This window comes from Patagioenas fasciata, chromosome 1 (assembly GCF_037038585.1).
Source record: "Patagioenas fasciata isolate bPatFas1 chromosome 1, bPatFas1.hap1, whole genome shotgun sequence".
NCBI lineage: Eukaryota > Metazoa > Chordata > Aves > Columbiformes > Columbidae > Patagioenas > Patagioenas fasciata.
Window position 1 is genome coordinate 162391497 of NC_092520.1, and position 26639 is coordinate 162418135.

Consider the following 26639-nt stretch of genomic DNA (forward strand, 5'->3'; position numbering starts at 1 on the left):
ATTGGCAGGTTTAATAGGAATTTTTGTAACAAATATTGGCACACAAGTGGAAGTTGCATCATGGTTGCTACCTAAAAATATACATATAAAAAAAGTCCAAACCAAAACAAATACCTAAGCTGCCAGGGATGTTCTCAGCTGCCTTCAAAAACAGTTTTTCTCCTATAACATCAAGATGACTTTGCTTTCAACTGTGATAAGAGCACAGGTACTTCTTATTACTTACTGGAATTTCTTAGTTATCTGGTAGAATGTCATTTTGCACTGCTTGCCCTGAGATGGGTCTTCTTTCAGTATTTTTATGTTTTATTTGAGATGGTAGTTATGGTATTGGATGCATCTGATGAAAAGCAATTGCTGACAGCACTGACTTTCTGTATTTCTACTTCAGATATTGTCTAGTGTAGTCTGTGTGATAGGTCTTTATTGCAATTTTTCAACTGTGCATGTCATCTGAGCTGTAGGAATACCTTTTCATAGAAGATCAGTCACTCTCCTAGCATACCCAGGAGGAAGAATGACAATTATTTTTATTTTTGTTTGCTTAATCAGTTGATTGACTTTGGGGTACTGCACTCACTGTGTTGTTACTGTAGAACAATTTTTATATCAATCTCATTAACATGGGTCACTTACCTATGTTACTGTTTTATTCATACTTAAATTACTATTCAGTGCTGCTGTTGGCATCTCAAAGCTGTTTGATGGCTGAGCTAACACTGGATTGAATAGAAGTCCCATAGCATACATAGCCATGTCACACCACACAACTTCACTCTCTATGAATTTAGGACTCCTGCTGTCAATCTAATATTTTAGTCTGAATATAGCTGTGATTAGAGAATGGTGGCTGATGAAATTGGATATGATACATTCCTAAGGGCAAATGTAAGTCTATGGTCAGAGCTCTTTCTAGAGTAGTGTCTCACCGCAAGCACCATCCAAAGACAGATCTCTAGAGAGATGCATAACTATAAAGAAAACATATTCCTATATCTCCCTGGTGCACTGTCTCAGTGTTCTGTGAATGGAACACTGCTGATAGGTTGTCCATAGCACAGCATTAGTGGCTGTCAAGGAGGATGCCATATTCATGTGTGCTAGAACAGGGAAAAGATATATGGAAAAGGTAATACTTAAATGTCTGAAGACCTTTTATCATAAACAAAGTATAAACACTGCATTTAATGGATGCGTGGTTTTTTTTAAAAATATATATATGGGGAATCCTTTGCACTGCTGATGAGTTGAATTAATTAGCTTATCACATTAGGGAATTAATATAGTCATCTTGGGTGACTTTTCTTTGCATTTGTAATAAGGATGACTCAATAGAGAGTAAGTTGCAATGTGCTCAGTTAACATTTTTAGGTGCAGTAAATGTTAAGAACAAGTTAATAAGCTCTGAAAATTCAGGGTTCATTCAGGCATGTAAAGTCTTATCTCCTTCATTCCTCTTCCATTTTCAGTTTAATTACTTTAAACACTTGGGGACAGGAATGCAACAGTAATTAGAATTTAGTGTGAGGAAGGCCTGTTGCAATTTTTAAGTCTCTCTATTTAGACCTTGTTTATATAGGAAAATGTCCATATAGACTGAATTGCATTCAAACCACGGCTAAATTTAATGTGCAATTCCAGAGCCTTGGAATCTACTGCATAATTCACCATTAGCTAAATAATCTGTCAAAAAGTCTAAATTTTGTCTTTAATAAAAGGATAAATCTAGTGTGTGAGTATGACTGTTAATTTACTTTTGAAAATGAATCTAAAGTTACCTTCTGCACCCTTGGTGACCTGTAGATCAAATCTTACCAGTGCATAAAATGCCTTAGAGTTTAGTTGAAACGAGCAAACCAACCCTTTGTGTTTTAATGCACTTGAGGTTAACTTCATCTAGATTGCCACCCAGGACACAATTGGAATCTCAATCTATGGGGGTGGAGCCTGGTGCTCCCGGGCCACTGTATTAACACTGTGGGCTCTGGGACAGCTGATACCAATTAACCAGCTCCCAGAAGGAACTGGATGTTGAGGGCCAACAGAACATCTGGAGCACCAGCAGTGTCTGTGTGTGCCTTGGCTTGTGCCTGGGAGTCTGTAAAGTTATTAAACGTTTGTGTACTTGGACACACACTTCAACTGAAAGATGGATTTCAGTTACACCATTTCATGGCTCGAGCAGAACTTATGTTAAAGATTATTTTAATTGGGTATGAACCCCAGTAGATCATTTTAGCCATCATCCTAGCATTTGGACTAGATTTATTTCAGCAAGCCTGTAAATTAACTTTGAGCAGGTTCACTGAGGTATATCATTTTTTTTTATTCTGTATGTATACTTCTGTGTTAAGTGCCATACATATGCATGGTCCTTCACAAATAAATTTGTGCAAACACTGCACTAGGATGCTACACTAAAGTTACCAAAAACTATAAGAGAGAAACATAAAAAGCAAGAGTCTAGGAGGGAAAAGAGTTTAATGAACGGTCAGTTGAGAAAATAAGGGACAGGTCTTGAGAGTAGGACAGGCTGTGGTACTGCTTGGTTAAAAGGGCCAAGACCTCCCATAGAGATATTAAACAGTAGGCAGGCATTCCAGCAATTATTGCTGCTGCTTGAAATTCAGAAACTTTTAATGGTTCTCTAGTGAGTAAGCTGCGCTATACTGACTCTTCAATTCATTAGTCATTCATTATAATGTGAAGTGGTGGGAATCAAGCTAGAGAAACACAGACAGAAACAGATTCTTAAATGTCATTGTAAGGGCTTCAGTGGATATTTCTTCCATATCTGAATGAGTGCATCCCTGCTGGGACTATGGATTTGGATTCTCAATTTATGTTTCCATTTAGATGGATGCTACTGGTTTTTTACTTTTTTTTTTTTTTCCCTTTTTTTAACTGGAGTTATGCTTCTTGCATCTTGTTCTATTATTTAACAAAACTGCAGTACCTAAAATGTTCTTAAATTTTTTGAAGATACTTGAGGGTTTCAGTCTAATTATGTTTTAGTAAAACAAGTTGCCCTGTAAGCCATCGCAGAAAAAGACAAATGATCCTAGAAAATAGGCATATACCTGATCTACCCGTGCTGGGTACACCAAGTGAGAATATTTAGTACAAGTCTACCATCTAATAGTGTAGCCTGTACCTTGAACATTTGAATTCCACAGTCCGTTAACTTTAGAGTGAAACTTATATGCTAGATGGCTGCATTTTGCACTGATTGACCACACATTTATTTTCAGGTACATGACAGATGGAGGACTCAACCTATACACAAGAAGTCTGAACCGAATACCAGACCTAGCTGCCTCTCGAGATGTCATTCAAAGAGGGGTTCATGATGTAACTGTGGACGCAGACAGGTAACAGTGCTTTGCTAAGTAAAAAGCTCTCTGAGCTCTCTTTTCTTCTTCATACATGCTAATATATCACTGTTTTGTTCATAAGGAATAGTAAGATAAAGAAAGCTTCTGAGACTGCTAGGTTTCTGAGCACAAAATACGCCAAACACGACAATGAGCGGGGAAAAAGCAAATTTCTCACATGGGAAAGGGACTTAGGAAGAATTTATTGTTGAAGATGTAAGAGAAAGTAAGAACCCCAGTCCTTATTTGCAATCTTGAATCTCTGAAATGGGACACAATTTTTACAGGTTGCCTTGTCAACTGAAGGGCATAGGAAGGATCCACATGGTCTCTAGGAAGCTTGCGTGTGCCTGATGATGTGGGTCAGAACATGCATTTGGAGTTGGCTGGAACCAGAATCCTGGTTTTCTCTACCTGTTTTTCCCTCTGTGGGTGTCAGAGGAAGACAGGGCCCATGAGCAGTGGGAAGCAAGCAGTGAGGTTATATCCCATTGTCTATGCAGTGTGAAAAAAGAAACAACATTACCGTGCCCTTGTAAATGTATTTATGTGTGTGTGAGCATAAAAATGTGCTATCACTAGTACTCCTGAAAATTAGGCAAGTGTTTTCTGTTTCATTTCCTTGAGCTTAAATAGATTCATATTGGTGGCTTGTATCCATGTCTGCAAATAAAAAATTCATAACCCAACTTTTGCAGAACTGTCAGCTCTGAGGTTTGGTCAGGCCATCACACAGATAAGTAGCATCTGTGAAATTTGGCAGTCTTCAGTTTTAGGGGGTTGATTTCAGTCCCATCTTTTTAAAATAAAGTTTTCTTTAAGGAAAATGATGTATTTAATCAGGAAAGCATAAGAGGTTCACAGAGCAGCTCTGGTTTTACAACGCAGGAAATTAATTGAAGAAGTTCTAGAATAGTAACCTAGATATGACATAATTTTGCTTTTCGCCATTTTCTGGTGAAAATATGTCTGTGACACAAGTCAGGGATAGCCTGCATTAGTCGAACACTGCATCAGGGTAAAGAAGATAATTTTCATGTAGAGAATCAGTTACTTAGAAGAGAAGCTTGCTTTAGCTGACATATAGTTTATTGACCTCACAGAAAAAGCCTACTTTAGATAGCAATTCAAATGAACATGGCCTGGTTCTGTGGAACACAAGTTTTGGCATGATGCAAAGACCAGAGAAAATGTACAGTAGGCGTTTAAGAAAATAATTTGGATAGAACTCAGGCAGTAACAGAAGGAGAAAATGAGAAACGAGATGTGGGCAGAAGGGACTTTTGTGGAGCTCTGTATGTGAGAATAAGAACCTTAAGCTCAAAGTGGGAGAGAGGGTGGAAAATTTAGAGGCTGGGAGTCATGTAATTAAAGACAGAGAATGTCGCTAGCGCCCACGTTTTTCTATGGCTCTGTATCTTTTTTTCACCTGGGAATGAAGTTATTAGAGCTCTTCCCACCATGCAGTGTTCACACTCAGGTTTCAAACCACACATTTCCCCTCGAAGAAAAAAGGTCCAAATTAAGACATTTTAAATTTTTTCTTAGTGTTCCTCAGCTCTGGATGCCGCTCAAACACTTTGTGTTTGTTTTGCTCTGAAGTGTTATTTAGTAATGTATATGTTAATTTGTTCTACATAGTATGCAGGTACATAAATGTTTTGCATGTGAAACCACAGGGATGATATTACGAGTTCTCAACTAATGAGATTGTTCAGCATTTCACAGTACATAAATCCATTTTGGTTTCCTTATACAACTTCGACAGACTGGTTAAAAATGTTGTACTAAAAACTACTCTGTTCCTGAGTTTTTCGTCTCTGAGTGTATCACTTGCCAAGTTGTGGAATTCAAATTCGTCAGGAGATTATTTTTGGCCTTGCGTGAAAAGTTGACCAATTTTATGCAAGATATAAGGCTTTTAAAAAAAAATAATAATGTGTATTCAAGAAAGATTTATTTGATCTCAACAACTAAAATCCCAATGTATTCCATCCTCACTGTGCATTTACAGACTGCTCTTGACATTAGCAGACTGCATGAACAAGCCCCAAAGCTTAAAGCTTACAGATATGAAGTAGGATTTACCCTGTAATGACTGCTTTCCCTTACACAGAGAGTGAAAGCGGGATACCTGTGCTCTTCTGGACCCTCTAAATGTGATGTCACAGGACATACTACATGCTATCATGTCATTAAAAACTTTATCGTAATCAACAGGCATGAGGAATTTAAATTATAGATGTACAGACAATTCTGGCATTTTCTGAGCTTTCAGTGTTTGATTTTTGCAACCTTAATCATGCTTTGTTGACAGATTTTTTTGTGTATAAGTGTATGTTATTCCTTGAAGCAGCAAAAAGGTGTTTAGGAAGTGGAAAAATTAAAATATTTTCATGAATTCTTATGATAGCAAAACACATGCTTGCCAAATTGGTTCACAGAAATCCTGTAGAAGGTCAAACACACACACATAATTGTTTATGCTGATCTTTCACAGTGTGTGACATTTATGGTATGAAATCAGGTGGTAAAAGCAATACAGATTTCTGACACACTTGCTTTGTTTGGCAGGATAGGCTTTGGACCTTCACAACAGCATGGGTACCTGAGATTTTGTCTTCTCTCACATAGCTTTTTAGATCTTATTTTTTCTACTCTGAACAAAATTAATAGGGTTTTTGTCAAAGCTTCAGCGTATGCCTTGCCACTGGTATGATGAACTTCCATGAATGAGGTTAATTCTGCTCTCTATCATCATTGTAGATATGTGAAGGACATATGCATTTTCTCTATGGTATCATTAGTATAAGCCTTTTTCATAATTGGCGTGATTTGCCCTGGCCTTTCCATTGTAAAGGACTCTGCTGGTAATTATGTGCAGGCAGAAAAAAAAATGATATGCTGCAAATGTCTGATTTATATTATCAGTCAGGCAAGAAGTTTCTGTATTCTGTCCATCACTAGAGCCAACAACATTAGCTGACAGAAACCCCATGTTCTTCACAAAAACTGAACTTGGGTTTTCTCTGAAAAACTAAATTACAGCTCCTGCTGTATTTTTTGTATTTTAAAACTTTTTGTGAGTTGGCAGTACAATATTATTCAGATAGGTGGACTGACAATATCCCTAAGGGTAATGCCATTTCTGGCAAATGCATACTTTTGGACTGATTCTCATTTCAGGGATAGATCAAGAATAATTCACTGAAAGTAAGGGCATGGAACTGGTGTAAAAAGACAATCAGCTCCCCAGTTTGATTCCACTTGAAATTGGTTTCAGATAGTGCTTGCATCTCCACTTCTTTGGTGACTGCCAGAAAGCAAAGGGTTGAAGGATCTCCATGTGGAAACCTAGCTTGAGAGAGCTCATCCAAATAATAATATTAAACTGCTCTTTGAACAACTTCATAAAAAGTTCAATTAATGTATGTAACATAAACCAAGGCTTAAGTGTTGCTTGTGTACTGTCCTGGAAAGCACATTGGTGTAGAAAGGAATACAGCGTATTTGCTTGTTCTAGTGAAAGAATTGTAGTGGTTCAATGAAAGGCTGAAGGGACACTGGCAGCATCAGATGTCAACGGTTGTATCATTCTCCTTTTGTTTTTCTTTTTCCTAACTTGGACTCTTCTTTTTGGTCTATAAATGTCTATTCCTTGCAGCTGACCTTCCTTCATATACCATAAGAAATTAATTAGAGAGGAAGATGGATTATCTGCAGAGGGTGTAACTTGGGATGTAGCTGGGAGAGTTCTCATTTGTATGATATTACTTTCATTTTTTGTTCTGTCTTCCTCCTCTACAATCTATCATTTGCCTTCTGGGACTCTTAGAGGGAGTATTTGAGGAACATTCTTGGAGTTCAAATCCCTTTTCAAAGGAAGATGAGCCAAAAGAGATTAGACATAAGAACAGAAGATGAATTATGTTCTTGGGAAGAATAAGGTTTATTGAAAAGTAAGTTGCAATGTTTCCAGGCTACTCTGTGTTGTCCATGAAAAACTGTTAGGGAAGTTTAAACAAGCCATTTTAGAAGAAGATACATAATAGCTCCACCGAGTTCAACCATTGTCCTTCCACCTCCATACCTGCTGAATTTAGTGCACTGCATCAAAAGCCACAGTTTCCTTCACTTTCATCAGTCAACAGTCAACCTAAGTTGTGCAACCAGTTTCCTCTCCCTCACATCCTTGAATGCACTGTTATTATTTTTTTTCCCCACCTTTTCCTTGGGTGAAACCCAAGGCTTTAAAGGTAGCTGATGCTGCTTATTTTGCTTTTATCACGATCCACTTCAGCTACTTTGCTGTTCGACTGAATCTGGGCCCCCGTTACAGAGTGTTCTTGTGCACAGGGAGTCTTTAAAATGCTTCCACCATCTGTCACATGTGCAGAAGATTTGGCAGTTATCTCAGACTAGCTGAGGCTGGCCTGTTTGTTCTCAGCCAAACCATAATCACCATAATACATTATTAATTATAATTATAATAAAATAATTCCAGATTTTGCCTGCAGTTTATTAACTAACTTCCTGCATGAATGACTGTAAGTCTTCTTCTGGTGTTTGTCTGAGTAGCTGAGCCTTGAGTTGGAATATTGTACTTTCGAAAAAGAAACTTTTCCAGAGTTCAAGTGAGTATTGGTAGTATCAGAAGAGGCTCAGAGACATCATGAACAGTAACTTAAAATCATAATATAATAAAATGCCTGTTCTCATGTAAAGTTTTGGCAGCATATTGAAATTGTTGATGTCATTTGGAATTTAACCCTTTGGGATGTTGTTCCATGGACAGGCATACTTAATGTGTTGCTTTTCTATCCAGATGCTTCTGCATATTGTGTATTTCAGCACTGCACTAATGCTGTGCTTTCTGCTGTGTGTCCCTGCAGTTTGGTGTTGATGTGATGATCACTGTTCTGCCATCTTGCAACCATTACCCTTTGCTGCCTCTGGTAGCAGAGTGGGATTTACTATGGATAGTTAAAGGAGTTGTATATAGCACAGTGTTAGTGATACTGTGTGCACACATTCAGCCCTCTACCCTTACATCTGTCTCCCAGCATTTCAGCTGCATCCAACTCTGAGTACCAGTGTCTATGGCAATAATACAAACATTCATTCCACATATATGAAATAAGGAAACATGAAAGAGATATACCTGCTTCTTGCTGACTAAGACTTTCTTGGGCAAAACTGAGTTTTGCCACAAATCAGCTACGTTGTGTGACTTCCTATACCTTTACGTCTGTCTTCACCACTAAGTATGCATGTGATTGCTATTCTGTGTAGAACCTAAAAAAGTCACTATAGAACTTAAAGTCAGCATGGTTCATCCAGTTGTGTGATCTGATATAATTTTCCTGTCTGTAAGTTTACGTATTAGTAGGTTCTTAGGATACTAAAATAATTATAAATATCTATACCTCACTGTTTTGGCAGCTAGTACTCAAATATCTCCAGAATCCATAATTAAGGAACCTCTCTTGAGAAGCACTTTAAATTTTAAAGAGTTTTTACTATTGTTGCTCTCTTCTATACTTTTAATCTTCTATAATTTCTTTTCACAGCTGTTGCTGTTAACATTTTCCACCATTTACTTTTATTATTCTCAAGTGATCCTGCATTTTCATAATCTCCGGTGTATATCTTTCCTCATTTTGGCATCTGTTAGGCGATCAAGAAAGTTACCAGTTAGAGGTATCTATTTGAATGTGTACCTTGGCTTTTATTTTTTCTGCAAACTAAGGATGCTGTATTTGAGAATCTGAAGCATAAATGTAAGTATATCCATGCATGAAGAGCAGAATAATTGTGTCAAAAGGAGCACTCCTGTTTTTTTGGCTCATTATGTTGTTAAGTATTTGGGATCCGTTGAGGATAAATACCTTCTTTTCAAAGGCATAATGAAAAGCAAAATTTTCAGTAATATGCTTTTGTAGAGCACTATTAATTTAGAAAGAATAGTATCTCAATTGAGTATGACTCTGTTTCTGTTCATGATTTCAAAAGCAAGGATCTGGACAATATAAAGTCAGCAGAGCAAGTGGACTTTGATCTAATTTTGTGAGATTGTCTCTTTCCTTAGTGGTTTTAAATATCTATAGAAAATGCCCATAAAACCACAAACCAAAACATAGAAACATTTAACAGCTGTGTGAGTGTTTAGGTTCAGATACTTTATTAATATCAGTGACATAAGCAAACTGCATTGGTAGTGTGCTGTCATTAGTATGTTAAACTGTCATGATCCTGTAGAATCGTGTCTGCAGACACATTTCTTTGCACCCAGCTTACATAAGGAAATGACATTCAAGAAAAGCAAGAGCAGTGCATGGCAGATGTTTACTTTAAAACAAGATCGAGCTGCAAGTGATTATGTGAAATGAATGACTAATGAAGTTTTCTCATTTTCATTTCTTGTCAAATGACAGAAAGAGGGACAATATCAACTAATTTCAGTTTATATGAAAAAGAAATTCATGGAAATAAGTTTTTAAACTTCTGCAAGGCATGGAAGTGAATTACGTTCTCATGCGATGCTAAATGAGCTGAGCATATAGTTTGCTGTAGGGTCATTGAACTCAATGCTGGTGGTTTACAGCTGACACATTTAACATTCTCACAAATCTACTTTTTCAAAGTGGGTGGTGTAGAGCTAGGTATTAATGTCATGCAATCTGTTTGCATTCTTTATTTCTGCTTATCTTGAAGTTTGGTTTAGATAGTTAAAAATTACTTGAAGTGAGGATGGACTTTATTGTGTGTTAACAGATTGCTAATACTTCCCATCAGGAAAAATGCAGATGGTTTATTTTGATTGTAATCTTCTTCTGCAGAGAGTAACAATGTATTTAATAATAACAACTATCTAAGATGCAGTTTCCAGTTTCAGCAGCAGTATCATTTGGTCTACTTCTGTACTTCATTGTTATTAGCAAAGACTGTTGTACTGCCTCCTGTGTGTTAGTACAAAACATGGCCAGCAAGATTAAAATCATTACCCAAAATACCCCAGGCTTGAATACAAAATTAAAGAACTTGAAACTCCTGTGTGGTACGTATTTGAGTCCTGAAGTCAAGAAACATATGAATGTCTTGATTTGCTTGATGGCTGGAAGAAAAAATGTTATAATTTTATTCTCCTGCATGGCTATTTAAAAAAAATCATATTGAAATTTGCTATAAAATAGGTGCAATTGAGATTACAGTTCTAACATTAGCAAACATGGCATATTTTAGACATATGCTTCATGAAACTAAATATAAAAAATGTGATTTTGATAATTTAGTGTTAGAGGTGCAATAGCTTGTGATCACTAAGTTGTCATTTGTTCTAAATCTCCTCAGAGAGACCTACTTCCTTGTGAAGTAAAATATTCTTGTGTCTTGAGGTGGTTCTTGATACATAGATATATATATGCATGCCGGATAAACAAAATATGTGAATTATAAGAATGTTCCAATTAACACTTTCATAGAAAGTAATTCATTTGTAATGCTATAAAGATCCTTTGCCTTGGATTTATTAGGCATAAGTTCACTTTAAAGAACATTTTGATTCAGCAGCTTCAGCAGACCTCTAAATAAAATTATGAGAAGCATGAAAAAAAGGGCGAGCGACATTGTGGTGAACTTTTTTGTACCCACAGGAGGCAATGAGAAAGGGATAAAATTATCTGCTGTGACAGCTACTTGCTGTTGCTTGGTACACCTGCCCTTCCTCCTAGTTGGCAGGTGGACAAAACAGGTAGGTGAAAGGAAGAATAAATTTAAATTAAGCTTAGCATCTTAAGGGTGCAAGTGCACGTTTGCGGCTTGAGCTGTATGGCTGCCTACAGTGCAAAAAAATAAAATTGCAAGATTTTGACCCTTTCCCTTGCCATGTGCTGCACTTGCAACAAAACAGTATTGCTCTCTCTCCTGGGGCTGTGGTGTTCAAAGCATTCTGGATTGGCAAATGCGTTGCAAGATAACTTCATCATTAGTGGCTAAAAAAGACAGCCGGAATGTAGCTGAAACCTGGTCATGGGTTATCTATTAGAGAGAATTAAAAGAAACATGTATCTAAAGCTGTGCAGGTTAAAAAACATGGGAGACTTTTTATTTTCTGGAAAAAAGAAATGAACTTTCAACCTTGTAGGCTGGCTGAAGACAGTGTTCAAAGGAAGAGAGCATGAAGGGAAAGCTGGGAAGGAGACAGGGTGGCAGAAAAACTGCCAGCCAGCACAGAGAACACCCCTTGCAGGAGGACACTCGCTGTGGAGCGCAACATATGTTAACCTTCCTCTTTGGAAAAAAAAATATATCCCTCTGTTTGCTCGTATCAACATTTTACTTATAAATCTTCACTATGTCATCTCTGAGTCTTCTTTTGATGGAGTGAGGAAAAGCTGATCCTCCCTCTTCAATCTGTTCTCCGAGCACCATTGCGGAGGCTTCCTGCCCCTCCTGAGCCCCTCGTGACAACCTTGGCTCCGCACAGGGGAATGTTTGGTGCAGCAATGTGCTCAGAGTTTGTTTTCTTTTGAAGTTACAGCACTAATCTCATCTGTATCTAATTGTTAAAATATCAAGTGTTCAAAGATTTCCTTTGTAAACAAAAGCTTGTCATAACAATTTAAGCAGGATCAGATGTTTAAACTTAAGGAGTGCAACCCTCAATGCACTTTACAGAAGTTTTTTACAAAAGGATACAGCGTAGCTATAATTCAAACCTACTTAGTGGCTTGATTAATCTAAAATACATTATTTGAATAAAATTTTTAAAATAGCTTTGCCTAATTACAATTTGCCTGAACAAATAAGCTTTTTATCTGTTACCTGTGTGCATCAGCTTTAATGTCTGATGTGCTAAAATTTCTCTTATATTCCTTTTGTATGCATTATGTTTAGGATCCATTTCATACTGCAGAATAGAATATAAAATGGCTGCTAGCCCTATTAACTGCTGTGTAGGTAAATTCATGAAAGTAAAAATTACTTTACTGCCATTTAAAACATGTGTATAGTTGGAAATAATTGCATTGCCCCGGGAGGTACAATAATTGACAGGACAGGTGTTTGTGATTCCTCAAAGTGCTTTATCTAGAAATAAATCTTATTAATATAAACTAGAGTGTTTTATATTATAATATCCTGCAATTTTTGTTCAGACACTCAGTATTCTAACTTAAAAGTGAAATAAAGATATTTCAGATATATAGGATTTGAACCAGTTTCTGGGGAAAAAAAAAGAGAGACAGCAGACATTACGTTCTGTATTACATATCTTTGGACTTGTCAGTGAACAGATTAATATTGGTAGCCAGTGCCTAAAATCTGAACATTTGTTGATTCAAACTAGAAATTCACACACAATGTTAGTAGCAAGATTGCAAACTTTAGGAACTAGTCATGCAAAATAAAGGTAGGATGTACTTATCTTGCTTTTTTTTTAAATCAAGCCTGGGTCCTTCTATAAGATATTATTACCAGATTCAAATAGCAAAGTAGACAAAATCTAATGAGTGGTCTGTGTCTGGGGTGACTGGAGGACATGTAATACTTCTATGAGAAGCAAACGATCGATAAAGGTGTATAATCATCATGACTCATGAACCACCATCTGGAGACTCTTCCTACTAACTGTACCAGGAGCATAGCTAGACAGCTACCTTTTGGTTTGTGTTAAGATGAAACATGCCTGTTTCAAAGAATGAAAAAAAATCAAGAAACAGCTTTTTGTTTTTTCCATTTTTAATGAAAGAAATCCTAGTGGAGCACTGCAGTGAAGTGACAAGCCTCTATGTAGTTACATCAGCCACGGCATTATATGACATACTGTCACCCAGGGATAGTCCCAGAGTGGAAGGCATTACCCTCCAAGGGATTTAGAAAGGCTTCACTGTAGGAAAAACAGTTTCTGTACAGCATAGCTATTGAAAGATAAATCAGTATATTTCTTTAAGGTTAAAGAACCATTCTTTTTTCCCTCTGAGTTAAAATCCTTCCCCTCCATGAAAAGAATTGCCTCAGTGTGCCACATATGACACAAATCTTTTGATCGGTAAAAAAAATAACAGAATTGGCTCTGTTTTACAAGTATTTTTCCTTTGTTCAGGCTAGAAATAAATTTATGATCCCCTGTTTTGTACATCTTTCTTTCTCTTTCTTTAATCATTTAAAATAATGATACAGCAATACCTTTGAGAAACAGATGAATATAAAGTGGATAAGCTCAATGGAAAAGCATGCAGGAAAAATATTTTTTTTGTGTATTAAAACTAAAGCCTGTTGCCAATGACAATTTAGAGCCTCCTAGATAAATTGTGAAAGCTAATATCCTAACTAGATTTTGAATAGCTGTCCCTAAACAGCTATTTTCCATAAAGTTACCCATTGTCTTTTCATTCGGAGTGATTTTCTATTGGATTGGCATTGTGGGAAATTTTAAGAAGACTGGGCTTGTGTCATTCCAGCCTGTCACTGAATTGCTGAGTAATCTTAAGTGAACCCCAAGAACAATGACTCAATTTCTTCAGATTTCTAATGCAGGCAGTAAGAACAGCCTACATCACAGAAATTTATGATAGATGGTTTATTAATTTTGCATTGCTGCTTTGGTGATATTTTGTCAGATTCTTGGGCCTGCTGCAGTTATTTGGTGCAACTCAGCACAAAGGCAATAAATCCTGAAGGAAGCTGGTCAGCAATGCAGTATTGGTCCTCAGTGTGTAATGGGTTTGACGAGCGCTTACTCAGGGAGCCATAACTTTTTCCTTGACAGGAGCTCCATTTCTTTCACTAGCCATTACTCTGATATGAGAGAGAACTGAACAATGTGTTATTTGTTGTCTTAAAGATGTGAGTATCTTTTCCACCATGCCTCACTCTGAAAACTTTAGCCTCCATAAAAATAACAGTGAAATCCAGATACCAAGTTAATTTCACAAAATATTGAATTGCCAAAGGAATAAATTCTTTCAGCTTCTCTTTCAAGAAGATAACAATGCTTTCCTGGGTTCACAGCTGCAGCCTTGACATAGGTAATTATTAGGATGCCAAATTGCTATCAACACCTCAACTTTTTTAAAATTAAAGGAAAAGATGAAAAATAGTTTATTCTTCATTTTTCAGTAAATCACACGTTCTGAAATAAATGTCTACCTTGATGATATATCCTAAGTAGCATGAAGAATCACCAGCTGCAGCTTCTTATATATACTCTAACTAAAGGCAGCTGGGTTTTTTTGGTTTGTTTGTTTGTTTGTTTTTGTGGATAACCTTTCTAGAAAGTGAATATTCCTTATAAAGCTAACTTGAGGGGTGTCTCCTGCTTTCCAGGGATAAAATTTATGTTGGGATAAAAGCCCAACATAAATCCTAAGAAGAGTGAACCTAATTTAAGTATCTCACATCTGGATGTATATGATTTGTATTTGAAAACCTGAGCCCAGCTATCAGGAAATAAATATCGTCTAAAACAAAACAAAACAAAATAGAAGAATTTAGGAAAAATAAATAAGAACCTTTTGATTAAAAAAATTAGGACTATGAACAGATGATAATTTCAGGATGGTTTGCATTATAGAGGTCACAAAACTGTATATAAAACTAGATTTTCAGAGGACACTTAGATTTTTGCATGCTTACTGTTCATCTTCTAGGCAAACAGAAATACACCTGAGTGATCTTAAAACAACTGAATCTTCCACAGTTAATTGCCTTCTACTTTATCTCCAAATGTTTTTCCAAAATATTGTTTGCAAAAGTGTTCCATAATGTAGAGATTGCTGAATGTGTTGTCAATTCTTACAGAGTGGTACCTGATTAGATTCAAGAACTGGATGCTTAAGTTGTAGATTTAGCAAATTAATTTCTCTTTTCATTTGACCCTGGAGAATTCCCTCTGGAGAAATTTATAGATTGATGTACATGTCAGAGAAAAGCTTTGCTCTTTAAGGAAAGTCAGTTAAACACGAATCTTACTCTCCTTCCCTGTCTTCTTCTTTTCCTAATAGGAGAATAAACACCAGTAAGTTGAGCCACTATGATTTTAGAAGAGGTGGATGTGTCTTTACTAGAACAATCTCATGAAAATATTGGGGATCTGTAAGATATTTTCTGAGCCTAACATTTATTATATGCATTTTAATACTTGACTCCAATGAAAAAGATTAACAGCTCCTACACAGAGCCCCCCATGATACTTGCTTTCATGTGGGTCTCTAGTGCATACCCTACATGCAATATTGTACCTGCCATTAAAAACTTCCCAAAAAGGATCATATTAGCACACAGTAAATTTTCTTTAGAGTTGGCCAAAGATTACTCAAAATTATTTAGTACTTTCCTAAGCAGTGCTTCAAAAGGATTGTACATTAAAAGGGCAATCAGAATGGGGCCAGGCTGAACCTGGAGCAGGAAGCTTCCAGAGAGACAGCAGAGAAGGGACTTGACTTAATTGTGAAGAAAATGCAAACCGCATTATTAATTATTTACCAAAGGAGAATTATGATACAACCACTGTTGGGATACTCTCAAATTATTTTATAGGCTTTTGACTGAAAAGAAGTGCAAGTTTTTCTGTTGTGTTTGCTTTTGGCAAGGATGCTATGGCTTCTTTTAGAGGAAAATGTTTGGCCCTTTGTTGCAGAGGATGTTGGTCAGGTGCAGAGAGAGCCCTAAGTGTCCCTGCAACGCTGCTGGCAGCTCCGAGTGACCTGAAAGCTCAGCGGAGGTGGTGTGGCTCCCTGAGCTTCATGCTTCAGCTCTTGCCAGCTGCTGTGTGCAGCCAAATAGTCACTCGAGAACCCTTTGAGATGTTCTCAATTATAAGAAGCGTTTCACTAATTTTATCCCTGGGTTGTGAAAATACAAATGTGGCCTGGAGACATCAACATGTAATCGGGGCAACTGGGATGAAACCAGACAATTTAACCTGCAGTAGTTAAGCATGTAAAATTTTAGCCAGGTAAAAGAGATAAAGGAGGAAAACTGTATTAAATCTAGATAAATCAGTGCTGTATGAAAAGACATTTATTAGCATAGTATTTCAGAGTCATATGCTATAGTGGCAAAAAAGTACTGTTAGGTTTCTTTTGTGCTGCAGTTTCAAAGTTCTCTGATACGTATTTAGTTGCCAGTATGTAATAAAGTATGTGTGTCAGTGCCATCAGGACTTTGTGCAAGCCCTAAGAGTCGGCTGACTTCTTATCCTAATCAGAGTAAAATCTCATGAAGCAATGAGGCTATACAAAAATGTATGACAGCCACTTTTTTACTAGAAAAAAATAAATATTGAATGTGTTGTGTAGCAAGTTGTAGTCTTTAACTTCACACACCATTTCACTTTAATACTCAGGTTCCTTAAATTTTCACTAGTTAAAAAAAGAGCAAAGCTTTTCTGGTTTCCCAGTATATTTTCATTTCTGTATTGTTAAGTAACTTATTTTTGGCAGAGAGAAAAATAATCTGTTGGAAAAGAACATATAGAATCATTCATGCATTTCCTGAAAGCTGGTATTATGTTGCTTTTTCTCTATGAAGATGTTCTGTCTGCTATTTTTCTGTAAATTTTAAGAGAACACTTAGAAATATTAAAAAAAAAATCACTGGCAAAACAAGGGGTTTTAAAAGCCAAACTTTTGCTAGAGTTTTAATTTTTCTTGTTAAACATAGATTTTTTTTTTTTTTTTGAAAGCCACTGCCTCAGTTATTTCTGAGTCACTGCCTATTTAAAGTCAGACCCCTTTCATTATTGGGTTCTCTTCCTAGTGCTAGTTTTTTCCTCTGATATTTTTATGAAAGCCTTCTGTATTCCCATTTGGATAGCATTACTTCACGATGCTTCTTGTCAGGCGTTATCTCTTGCCTGCAAGACTTGGCTGAAGCCGTATTATTAATTGGTTTCCCTGCCATTTTCGTTTGACAAGAAAAGACTTTTTTAACCTTTGAACTTTGAAATCACATTGGTCATTTCTTTCTCCTTGCATTTTTCTTTTGAAGCAGTATTGAATTCCATTATACCTCCTGGGGTGTCTTTTAGGTTTAACCAACTTTCCTGTACTCTAGCAGTTGTGCTATTTGGGTCTGATTTGTTTATTTTGTTGTTGTTGTTGTGGTGGTTTTTGTTGTTGTTGTTTTTTTTCACATTTTCCAGCTACTTTCATTCTTATATTCAACACCTGTTGGTTTTGGTTGGTTGGCTGGCTTTTTTTGTTTGTTTTAGCAAAGAAGAGAAAGTGAAGATCTTTCCTGTAGTTTGTCTTTCTAGGATAGGCTATAATTCAAAATGAGCTCTGATTCTCCTTGTTGATGGATATTTGATTCTATTAGTTACTCAGTAATTAGCTATAAGATTTTCCCATAGTGATCACGTCTTTTAAATTTATCACCACTGAATTTTTGATGCTAACATTCCAGCTCAGTGATGGCTCCATTTTAAAATTTCACTGTTTTGTCCCTCCCTTCTGTTGCTTCAGTACATATGAGAACGTAATTTTGCTGTCCAGTTATATTTATGAAGATGATTGCCATTCCTTTACAGGTTTGTTTTCATGGTCTCCTATATTTACCTAGTGTAACAGTTTTGACAGCGCATTTTTTTCCATCTTATTTTTCAACCTCTTCTATTGATCTCGGCAAACTTGATTTCATTCTGATACAGTTGTGTGATGAACACTGGCAGGACTTTTGGAGAGAGGAACAGTAGTCAGGGATGAGAAAAATAGCAAAAGGCTGTTCAATTTGCAAAGAAGCCTTTGATATTGTGATAAATACTGCTGATGTGGAAAATTCAAATAAATTAACACAGCGTCACAAAGTGGGCGGTAAAAAAATGCAATAGCCAAGAAGGCTGAAGCGTGAGAGGGGGACAAAGTTTCCCAAATTAGCAGGGATATAATTAATTGCAACAGGCTTCAAATGTTTTTGCTGTCTGCAGCTGTATTTTTATTTCATCTCACACTTGCTAGTCTGTTCTCTAACTGAAGTGTTGCCATCACCTACTAATACAGAAAGGGGGAAAGAGTTTTTTTGTAATGAGGGGTTTCTTTGTTTGTGTTTTTCCCCCTATATATCAAAACCATTTGTGGCTATCTCCATCTTTATGTTAGTGCCCTGTCTCTGAATCCTGGGAGTCTAACTGGAGTAAATTATGGGCTAAATGGGATGTTCCATATTGCTACTATGTCTTTCTGAAGCTTTCTGGCTGATAGAGGATGTATTTAGTTAGTTAGTTTGGTTTTGGTTTGTTGGATTGATTTTTGTTTGGTATTTAGGGTTGGTGTGTGTATGTATGTTTATTTATTTGATTTTTTTTTTATTTTGTTTTGGATTTTTGTGTGTGTGTGTGTGCAGTTTCAGCCAAGCAGTAACCCTGATTTTTTGGTCTATTCTGGCTTTAACTCAAGATGACATTTATGGGAGATGAGAGAGCTTCAGGGTACTGGGGAGAGATCCAGGGTGATTGGCTGCTGTTCTGGCAGTGATTTATTAAAGCAGCTCCCCTTATCTCCCTGACTGAGATTCTGGCACATTTTCTGCTATAAACCCAGCTGGTCAGAGGTCTCCTTACCTTTTCAGCAAAAGTGTGTTATGTCATAGAGTTTGACATCCAAGTTCAAAGCCTAAAGATTATTTCATTTTTAATATCAAAAATTGATAGTTTCCAACTAAACTGTGGACTTTTCTTGCAGCAATGAGCCATTTTGCATGCGTATTGCCCCTTGTATAATTTAAATGCAGAGTCTGCTTTGCTTTCTCAGACAAAAATAACATATGCTTTGCAATATTTTTGGAAAAGGATGAGCGCTCTTTGGGTCGCAGCCAAACTCTCTGTATTATCTGCAGGTGCTTTGGGGATTTAATTATTAGGGGACCTTCTAGCAGAAGAACCAGAGGACAAGGCAGGAAAATTACTGCGATGTGGGTTGTCTTTGCCTCTACAAAAAACCCTAATCTTTCCTCCATTAGCTAATACAAAATAGTAAACTTACAGCTGTGTTTCAGCCCATACTTGTAGGAAACACAATACAAAATTGATGGGATCGTTAAATCATTACTAAATATGTTCTGTTTCCTGCTACCTCAATTTAATTGCTTTACCTTACAAAAAAGTACCAAAACCCCAAACCAAACATTAGCCTCTAATTGAACAGGCAAGCAGGGCAAAGGTCTGAGGTTTCCCTCTTTAATATTATGTCACTTACTCATTTTAAATTGTTATAGTACAGTAAATTCACATGGACTGTTTTTTTTCCCAAGACCAACCAAAGTAGTATGCTTTTTGTAGTAGTCAAGTTTGCTTCTTTCTTTACCATGTCCCACTCCTAAGCCACACAAGATGTGAATGAACTCAGATGTTACTTTTCTGTTCTGCCCATCATGGTAAGTCCCCAACTGTGACATTATCTGTACATTAATAAATTAGTGTGACTGTTGAGAGGTGCCAGGGTAGGCAGAATGTATCTTTCCAAACCAAGACACAGGGAAACACACTGATATGTGCCCGCATGTATCCTGCCTGCAGGTGTTCATCCGTGTGGTGTGAACATGTGCTCGTGTACACACCTTTATGTCAGTGTCTCTCTGTATGCATAGGGCATATGAGCACATTGTTAGCAGAAAAAGCAGTGGTGTTCACAAGCTCTGCTGCCTTTTCGTGCTGTCACCATCCATGCCTAAGGCTGGTTGACTTTGAATATCACCTAGCAAACTGGTGGGAGTTAAAAGCTAAGAGTATATAACCTTAAATGTTTAGGAATGACACAGCATGCTAAGTTTTCAGCTTGTGAAGGATAAAGCATAAGAGTCATCTTAGGAAGCTAACAGATAAATAATGACAGTATGAGCCAAGGAGACAAAAAGGCAGTGAAAATGTTCTTCTAGTGATTATAGATACAGTAAAATTATCCATCAAAGCCCTTTGCAGAGATGCATTAGGCTCAAGAAGCTGTTTTGATTCTTACAGTCTGATGAACTAGATAATTAAAAATTTACCCTGACAGTGTTGTTCAGACCTTCTAATTATTTACCAATTTTTGCTTGACACCATGGTGCTGTGTGTTAGACCTAATTGACATTATATTTTATTGTATATATAAGAAGTAGAAATGGACAATAAGCATATGCCAATATTTTCCATTCATTACAATGGCAAAGGAAGGAAAATGTTCTGTTATTATACTGTCATCACCATTCTTAGGAAGTATTTGGTATTTAATATTTTGTCTTTTCTTCATTTACAAACATTCGTTGATATTCCAAGCATCTCAGTGCTGAGTATTTTCCTTATTTTGCAGTAAGGAAATAGAGGAAAAAAGGTTATATTTGTCTTAAACATTGAATTACCGAGTCTGCTGATATGTAAACTGGCTGTCCACCCATTTTTGCCTCAGAAGCACCTATATAATTCCTGGGTTTTTTTTTTTTGACTGGGTAAATGTATACTTCATATTAAGTGTGATAAATCTGCCCTTTACACCTTCACTTCTCAAGATATTGATTAGGCAAACAACTTCTGTCTGGCTTTTTCATCTGCGCCTTTGCTCAGTTCTGCGTCTGATCATTACTGACTTTTCTATGCTCACCCTGGCTGTTTTCTCATGTCCTTAATGCTATAGAAATCATAAACTTTCTGGGGCAAAGACTCTTATTTGCATGTTGCTCCAGTGTGCAGGCAGTATGTTTGACCAAAATATTTGATGATTATTTCTAGAAGATGCCACTGTATGCCTTATGGTAACTATTAGTAATAATCACCCAAAGCATCCTCTACAAATTTAACTTTACAGCCATTATTCAAATTCAGTCAAAGCCATCACCTAATACTATTCCTTAATGACTCAGTCATGCTCATCTTTCAGAGCACTAAGTGTTATTTTCTTTTCAGAAGAACTCTTCCTTGAAATAGCCTGCTTAAAATAGATGGAATGAAACCGTTCATGAAAAACTTAATTGAGGGTATTTCGTACTGAGAAGGTGGGACTGTGAAATTAGAGATTTGGATTGGAAAGCCCCTTTGTTGTTCCAGCTAGTCTAATTCTGCACTGTTGCTAAATAGCAATATTTGGCTGCCTGTTGTCACCTTGAATATTCTGTTTCCCTCACTAACAATTTTATGGTCCACCCATCTTCTTAAATTGCCTCTTCTCACTTGGTGGTGTTTTTATATAGATTTTCTCAAATGCAGTAACAGAAAACACTGAAATAAAAAATAGCAGTAAATAGTAAAAGGCAGGAAATTTAAATAAATACATGTGAGATAGCTATCAGGAAAGCAGTCAGAACACAAAAGGAAGGGAAAAAAAATAAGAGAGAAATATTTTTAGGCACAGAAATGGAAAGGAATAAGAATATAGTCTGAGTTCAATATAAATAATAATTAAAGTATCACAATGGAATAAGAAAAGTGATTTCACAGATTTCACACAGATTTCACAGTCTTGCTAAAATTGAATTAGAAAAGATGCTTTTATTGGATAGTAATATTTCCATCCATTTTTATAAAGCATTTCACTGATTTTCTGCAAGGCAGCAGTTAATTATCCAGGTACAATTAGCACTGAAGGGAGAGGGAGAAACCTTCCCTGACAACTGAATAATCTGATGTATCTGGACAAAAAACACCCATGTGTTTTCAAAGGTAAAGCAGGGAAACACTTTAAAATGATGCTCAGTGAATTTGTGAAGGCAGGCAGGCAGTAACCGTCAATTTGAGAATTTAAATGCAGAACCACCCCATGGGAATACGATGCACAGGGAATCAAGAAGCCATTACTTAGTAATCCTGACACTTTGTTCGATATATTTGAGCATATATTATTTACATAATCCTCACATGTAGAGAGGAACATCTTTTATTTGACAAAGAGCCAGGATGTGATGAAACAGAGCATGCCAGGCATATCGCTGCTTTTCAGTAGTGCTGCTCCCTTGCATTTGCTATAGATTTCTGGAAAAAGCTATTCAATAAAGCTTTCAATACCCTCTCTTGCAGATAGTTAAATTCTGCTGTATAATAACAGAGGGGCCTCCCAGACCTGCTATGTGAGAAGCCAAAATGAGCTTCTTATCTAATCAAAGAGAAGAATCTCCTGACTCACTTAATGGTGTTATACAACCATGTGCATGCTGTAGGTGGTCTACCTATTGAACACTAACCCCCAGACCATGCTATAATAAACATTTTTTCTAGACAAGACAATAAATTGATAAGAGATTTAGCAATTCCAAAATTATTCTTGGTACATAAAACAAGAGGAAACAGGAGGATTGCATTATTTCACAGTGAGTTTGTCACCGATGATGTTTTTAATATTCATAGCACTGTTAATATATCATTAAGGTAATGGAAATATTCATAGAATAATGACAAAATACACTATAGTAGCACAAAAAATATTTAAAGATGTTTTCATCCATCAAATATCTGAATATTGAATTAAATTGGGGCAATTCACAGTAAACTGATGAGAAAACAGTAAGAACGAAGTGAGGTAAAATATTTCAGTGTAAATCAGAATAAGATAATTTTTCAGAACACTGTTTTCAGGTTCCATTTTTCTGCAGGCACTTTGTTGAAAACAACTGCACCACTTCTTTAAAATCTTTCCTTTTAATCAATGTTTTTTACAGCAGTTGAGATTAGGTTATTCATTGTAGTGACAACAATGTCAATGAACTCATTTGGGCTTAATGATTTGACTCTGGCAGCAGATACTAATTCTACTTACTAGGAAACGTAAGGTTTTTGTACAAAGGTTAAAGACAGGAGTGGTTCCTGGGATGGCTGACAGGGTGGATTAGCGCTGCTGAACCCTGTAGGAAAAGGTCACTGCTGCAGCACTCAAGGGAGGGTTGTCACTGAGGGAGGTGAAGTCATGTATAGCCTACAAAGAGAGGCTTGGACTTGGGTAAACTAGTCATTGGCAGGTATAAGTAGGATTTGCTTATTGTCTCCTGCTTATCTTTGCCTACCAACAGTGTTCCTGGCTCCTAATCACTGCTGCCAGGCAGCCATCACGTTGATGGAGCTGTCAGCTGCTCTCCTTCCTTCTCCCTGCTCCCAACATTATTTGTTTGTGACATTTCCAAATAGAAAATCTTGAGCAAGCACAGCATCACTGTGTGAGCAGGGTAAAATGAAAGACCTTTATCTTCTGACAGGGGTTTTTAAGCTATGGAAAGTTCCTTTAGGTTCTTATTCTATTTTTGAAGTTGCACGCAGTATTCTGCGCTTATCTATATCTCACAGAGAATTCATGGTCAGTCCTAATAACTTTCACATCTCATTTAAATGGGAGTGAAAGAGGATCTCATTACTTACGGCTTTAAATGATTAGTCATTGGGGTGTAGGCTCTCTGAAGAGTCATAGAATAACATAGCACATACTGGCCTTAGGAGACAGTTTCATTCAGTTGCGTGAGGTAATATGGGCTATGAAATATGGCTTGCTAGAAAAACGATGGCTCAGCAGTTCACCCTGAAATGTCACGCCGTTTCAAAGACTTATCTGTCACGGTGCTGCATCTTGCAAACTTACTAGGCTGTACATTGAAGTCTACATACACAGTAAGGATACTATATGTAAATGGGAGTGCATGAGAAAGTGACAGTTTGCAAAATGACACCAGAATTGTAAGAAATAAGAAGTGATCGCCAGCTTTTGTTTTGCTTCTAATGTTACCAGGGTTTACCAAGTCTTGTCCGCAGCTGCACGAAGGGTGATGTCTGAATTTGATTAGCTGATGGCCTGGTCTCATTCAATATAACTAAATTTGTTTAATACTGCACTATATTCCTCCTTCTGGGTTGTCTTTTTTCATATATCAGCTTTATGCTGTGTTCTCTCTTCAGTCATGTAGGGGGTCCAGAGTGTGGATTTTCTTACAAGCTCTGTATGCTCCTGTTATACTGCAGCACAGTGTAAGGTAAAATAGAACCTTTCTCAACTGTTAGGAGGGCAATTGCACATCAGTATAAATGTTCCTTCTCAGTCCCAGAAACTAAACATCAGTGTGGAAAGCGACCTGTTAAAATACAGGTATCCAGATTTCCACTGATTTTAATGTGGGCATATACATAGCCCACGTACTCTGCAAATGGTAACAGGAGTCCTCAAGGTTTCTACATAGCTTCTGAAACAATTTAACTATACAATCAATTTAAGAACTCATCTATTTAAGCCAGACATCATTTGGGTAAATTCAAATATAGCTGTAGAACTATAGAGCTTAGTTCAGGAGAGAAGATCTGGTCTGAAAAGTTAATTTTGTGTTTACCTTTGTTCGTCACCCAGCCTCTCTGCAAAGAGCGCTTAGTACATGTGACAAAAGGCAGAGCAAACCAAAAGACTGGCTTGAAGAGCTGGGAGGTAGTGAATTTCAGTTTGGAACATGAATATTAATCAGATCTTGCTTCCCTAAAATAATCATCAAGCATAACCTTTCTTTGGGAAAAGCTGTCAAGTTTGACATACCACACATTCAGAACCCGACTGAGAAATTATTAACTTTGAAATGGAGGCATCTTTTCAAGCAGCATTAAGCAGAGCATTTTAGCACTTTCCCATTAAATTTTCTTCAGTATCTGTAAAGTTCATTGATTTCAGAGAAATAAAATGCAGCAATGTGTAAAAGATGGAGACTCAGTACTCTGGAGTAAACCAACTTCTCCCGCTTCAAACTTTAAGAAGAGGATAAAAAATGCATTCAACTAATGTAAAGGGATAAATTAATCTGTCTCATATATGGGAGTGCTAGATAGAAGCAAAGGCAACAGGAAGCCTTCCTGCATTCCCTTCCAAGCTGTATTATCCATTATAATTTTAGGCAGACTGTTTCTCGACAGACCAAGGTCTGTGCAATAGCTGAGAAAATCAGGGCATTTAATGATGTCCTTAACTGCTTAGGTGTTGTGGTTTTAGACACCTACACTCGAGAATTTTGATCCCTACCCAAATCCTACATGTCATAAAGAAAAATGATGCTACACAACATCATCAAATTTGTTATTTTGAATCACTCAAAAATAAGTGCCCCAAACCCTCTAAGTTATTGCTTAATAATAAAGGAAACCTCTTTTCTCTAAGGGAAAGTCCTAGGACAACGATGTTTCACACCTCAGAACATAAAGAGGTTTTTTACGTTTATTCTAACATTAAAATGTATACTTGCATTATCCTTACGAATTCCTAATTCCTTTAAAAAGACTAGCTAGGCATAGGCATTTAATTGTGGACTGCTTTATGAATTATATTTCATTTTTGTTGGTTGTTTCTTTTCAATTTCAAATTTATTTTGTCAAGTTGGTTTATATCTCAGTTTGTTGCATTTCTTCCCCAAGAGACTTCTGCTTTTGTGAGCGTCCCAAGTAAGGGATTTCAAAATAAATTATTTTCAGTAATAGACCTATAAATAAAGCGGTGAATATTTCCTTCAGATGAACTCTGGTAGAAGTTTGTGTATCATAAAAAGCAAACAAACAGAAAGTCAGCCAAAATTTGTTAGAACAACCTAAACTGAAGTACTTGATAAGACAAAAGAATAAAAAGTGATAATCACGTATCAGTAGAAGTCAGATTTTTTTTTTTTTTTCAAGTAAGTATCCTGACTTTTACTAGCAGACTATTTTGATAGTTGCAAGAAGAAAGATATAACAAGATGGACTCACACACTGCACAATCTAGGGGAGAGCCCTTAATGGCTTGTTTATTCTCCATGGTTGCACGCTCCACCATTCCCAAGCGTAACCCAGTGCATTTGACAGATTTGAGAACGACCAGAGGCCTGAACCAGCAGCCTGTCATGTTCAATTAAGCCAAATGCTTTTAATAGCAGTGTTAGAGCACAAGAGGGGAAGTTGAACGGCTCGTCAGTCTCAGGAAACTCCCAGACTTTGAGGTGTCACAGGCCGTGACTGACTTGTAGCTATATCTTAATAAGAGGAGGGAGAAATCAAACTTAATGTTTTTCAAAGACAAAGCTCAACTAAGTGGATAATAAACAAATGGGCCATTGGAGTCTGCCTGGTTGTCATAACAAGCAGAAATCCTGTGATGTTTTCTGCAAATATCTGTAACAATTGCATTCTCTTTTCTGTACCTGGGAGCAGCTGCCAAGAGCTGGTCAAGCCATGGACAACTGTTCACAGACCTGCACCTGGCTTTGGTCTTCGACTTGGGTTTGGGCCTCTCTTTTTTCACCCCTCACCAGCATTAATTCCAGTGACACTTTGGCTCAATGCCTAGGCTTCTGAAAAATGAACCTGAGGCCAAAAGA

General features: G+C 36.9%; 1 protein-coding gene across 15 annotated transcripts in view; it reads left to right on the forward strand.

Moving 5' to 3' along the window:
* NAV3 (neuron navigator 3) overlaps window positions 1–26639 on the forward strand; it is a 554398-nt gene that overhangs the window by 445272 nt on the left and 82487 nt on the right. For all 15 annotated transcript variants that reach the window (XM_071799425.1, XM_071799406.1, XM_071799412.1 and 12 more), the window contains one exon: window positions 3252–3371. In XM_071799425.1, coding sequence (XP_071655526.1) covers window positions 3252–3371 — 120 coding nt within the window. The remainder of the gene's footprint in view (window positions 1–3251; window positions 3372–26639) is intronic.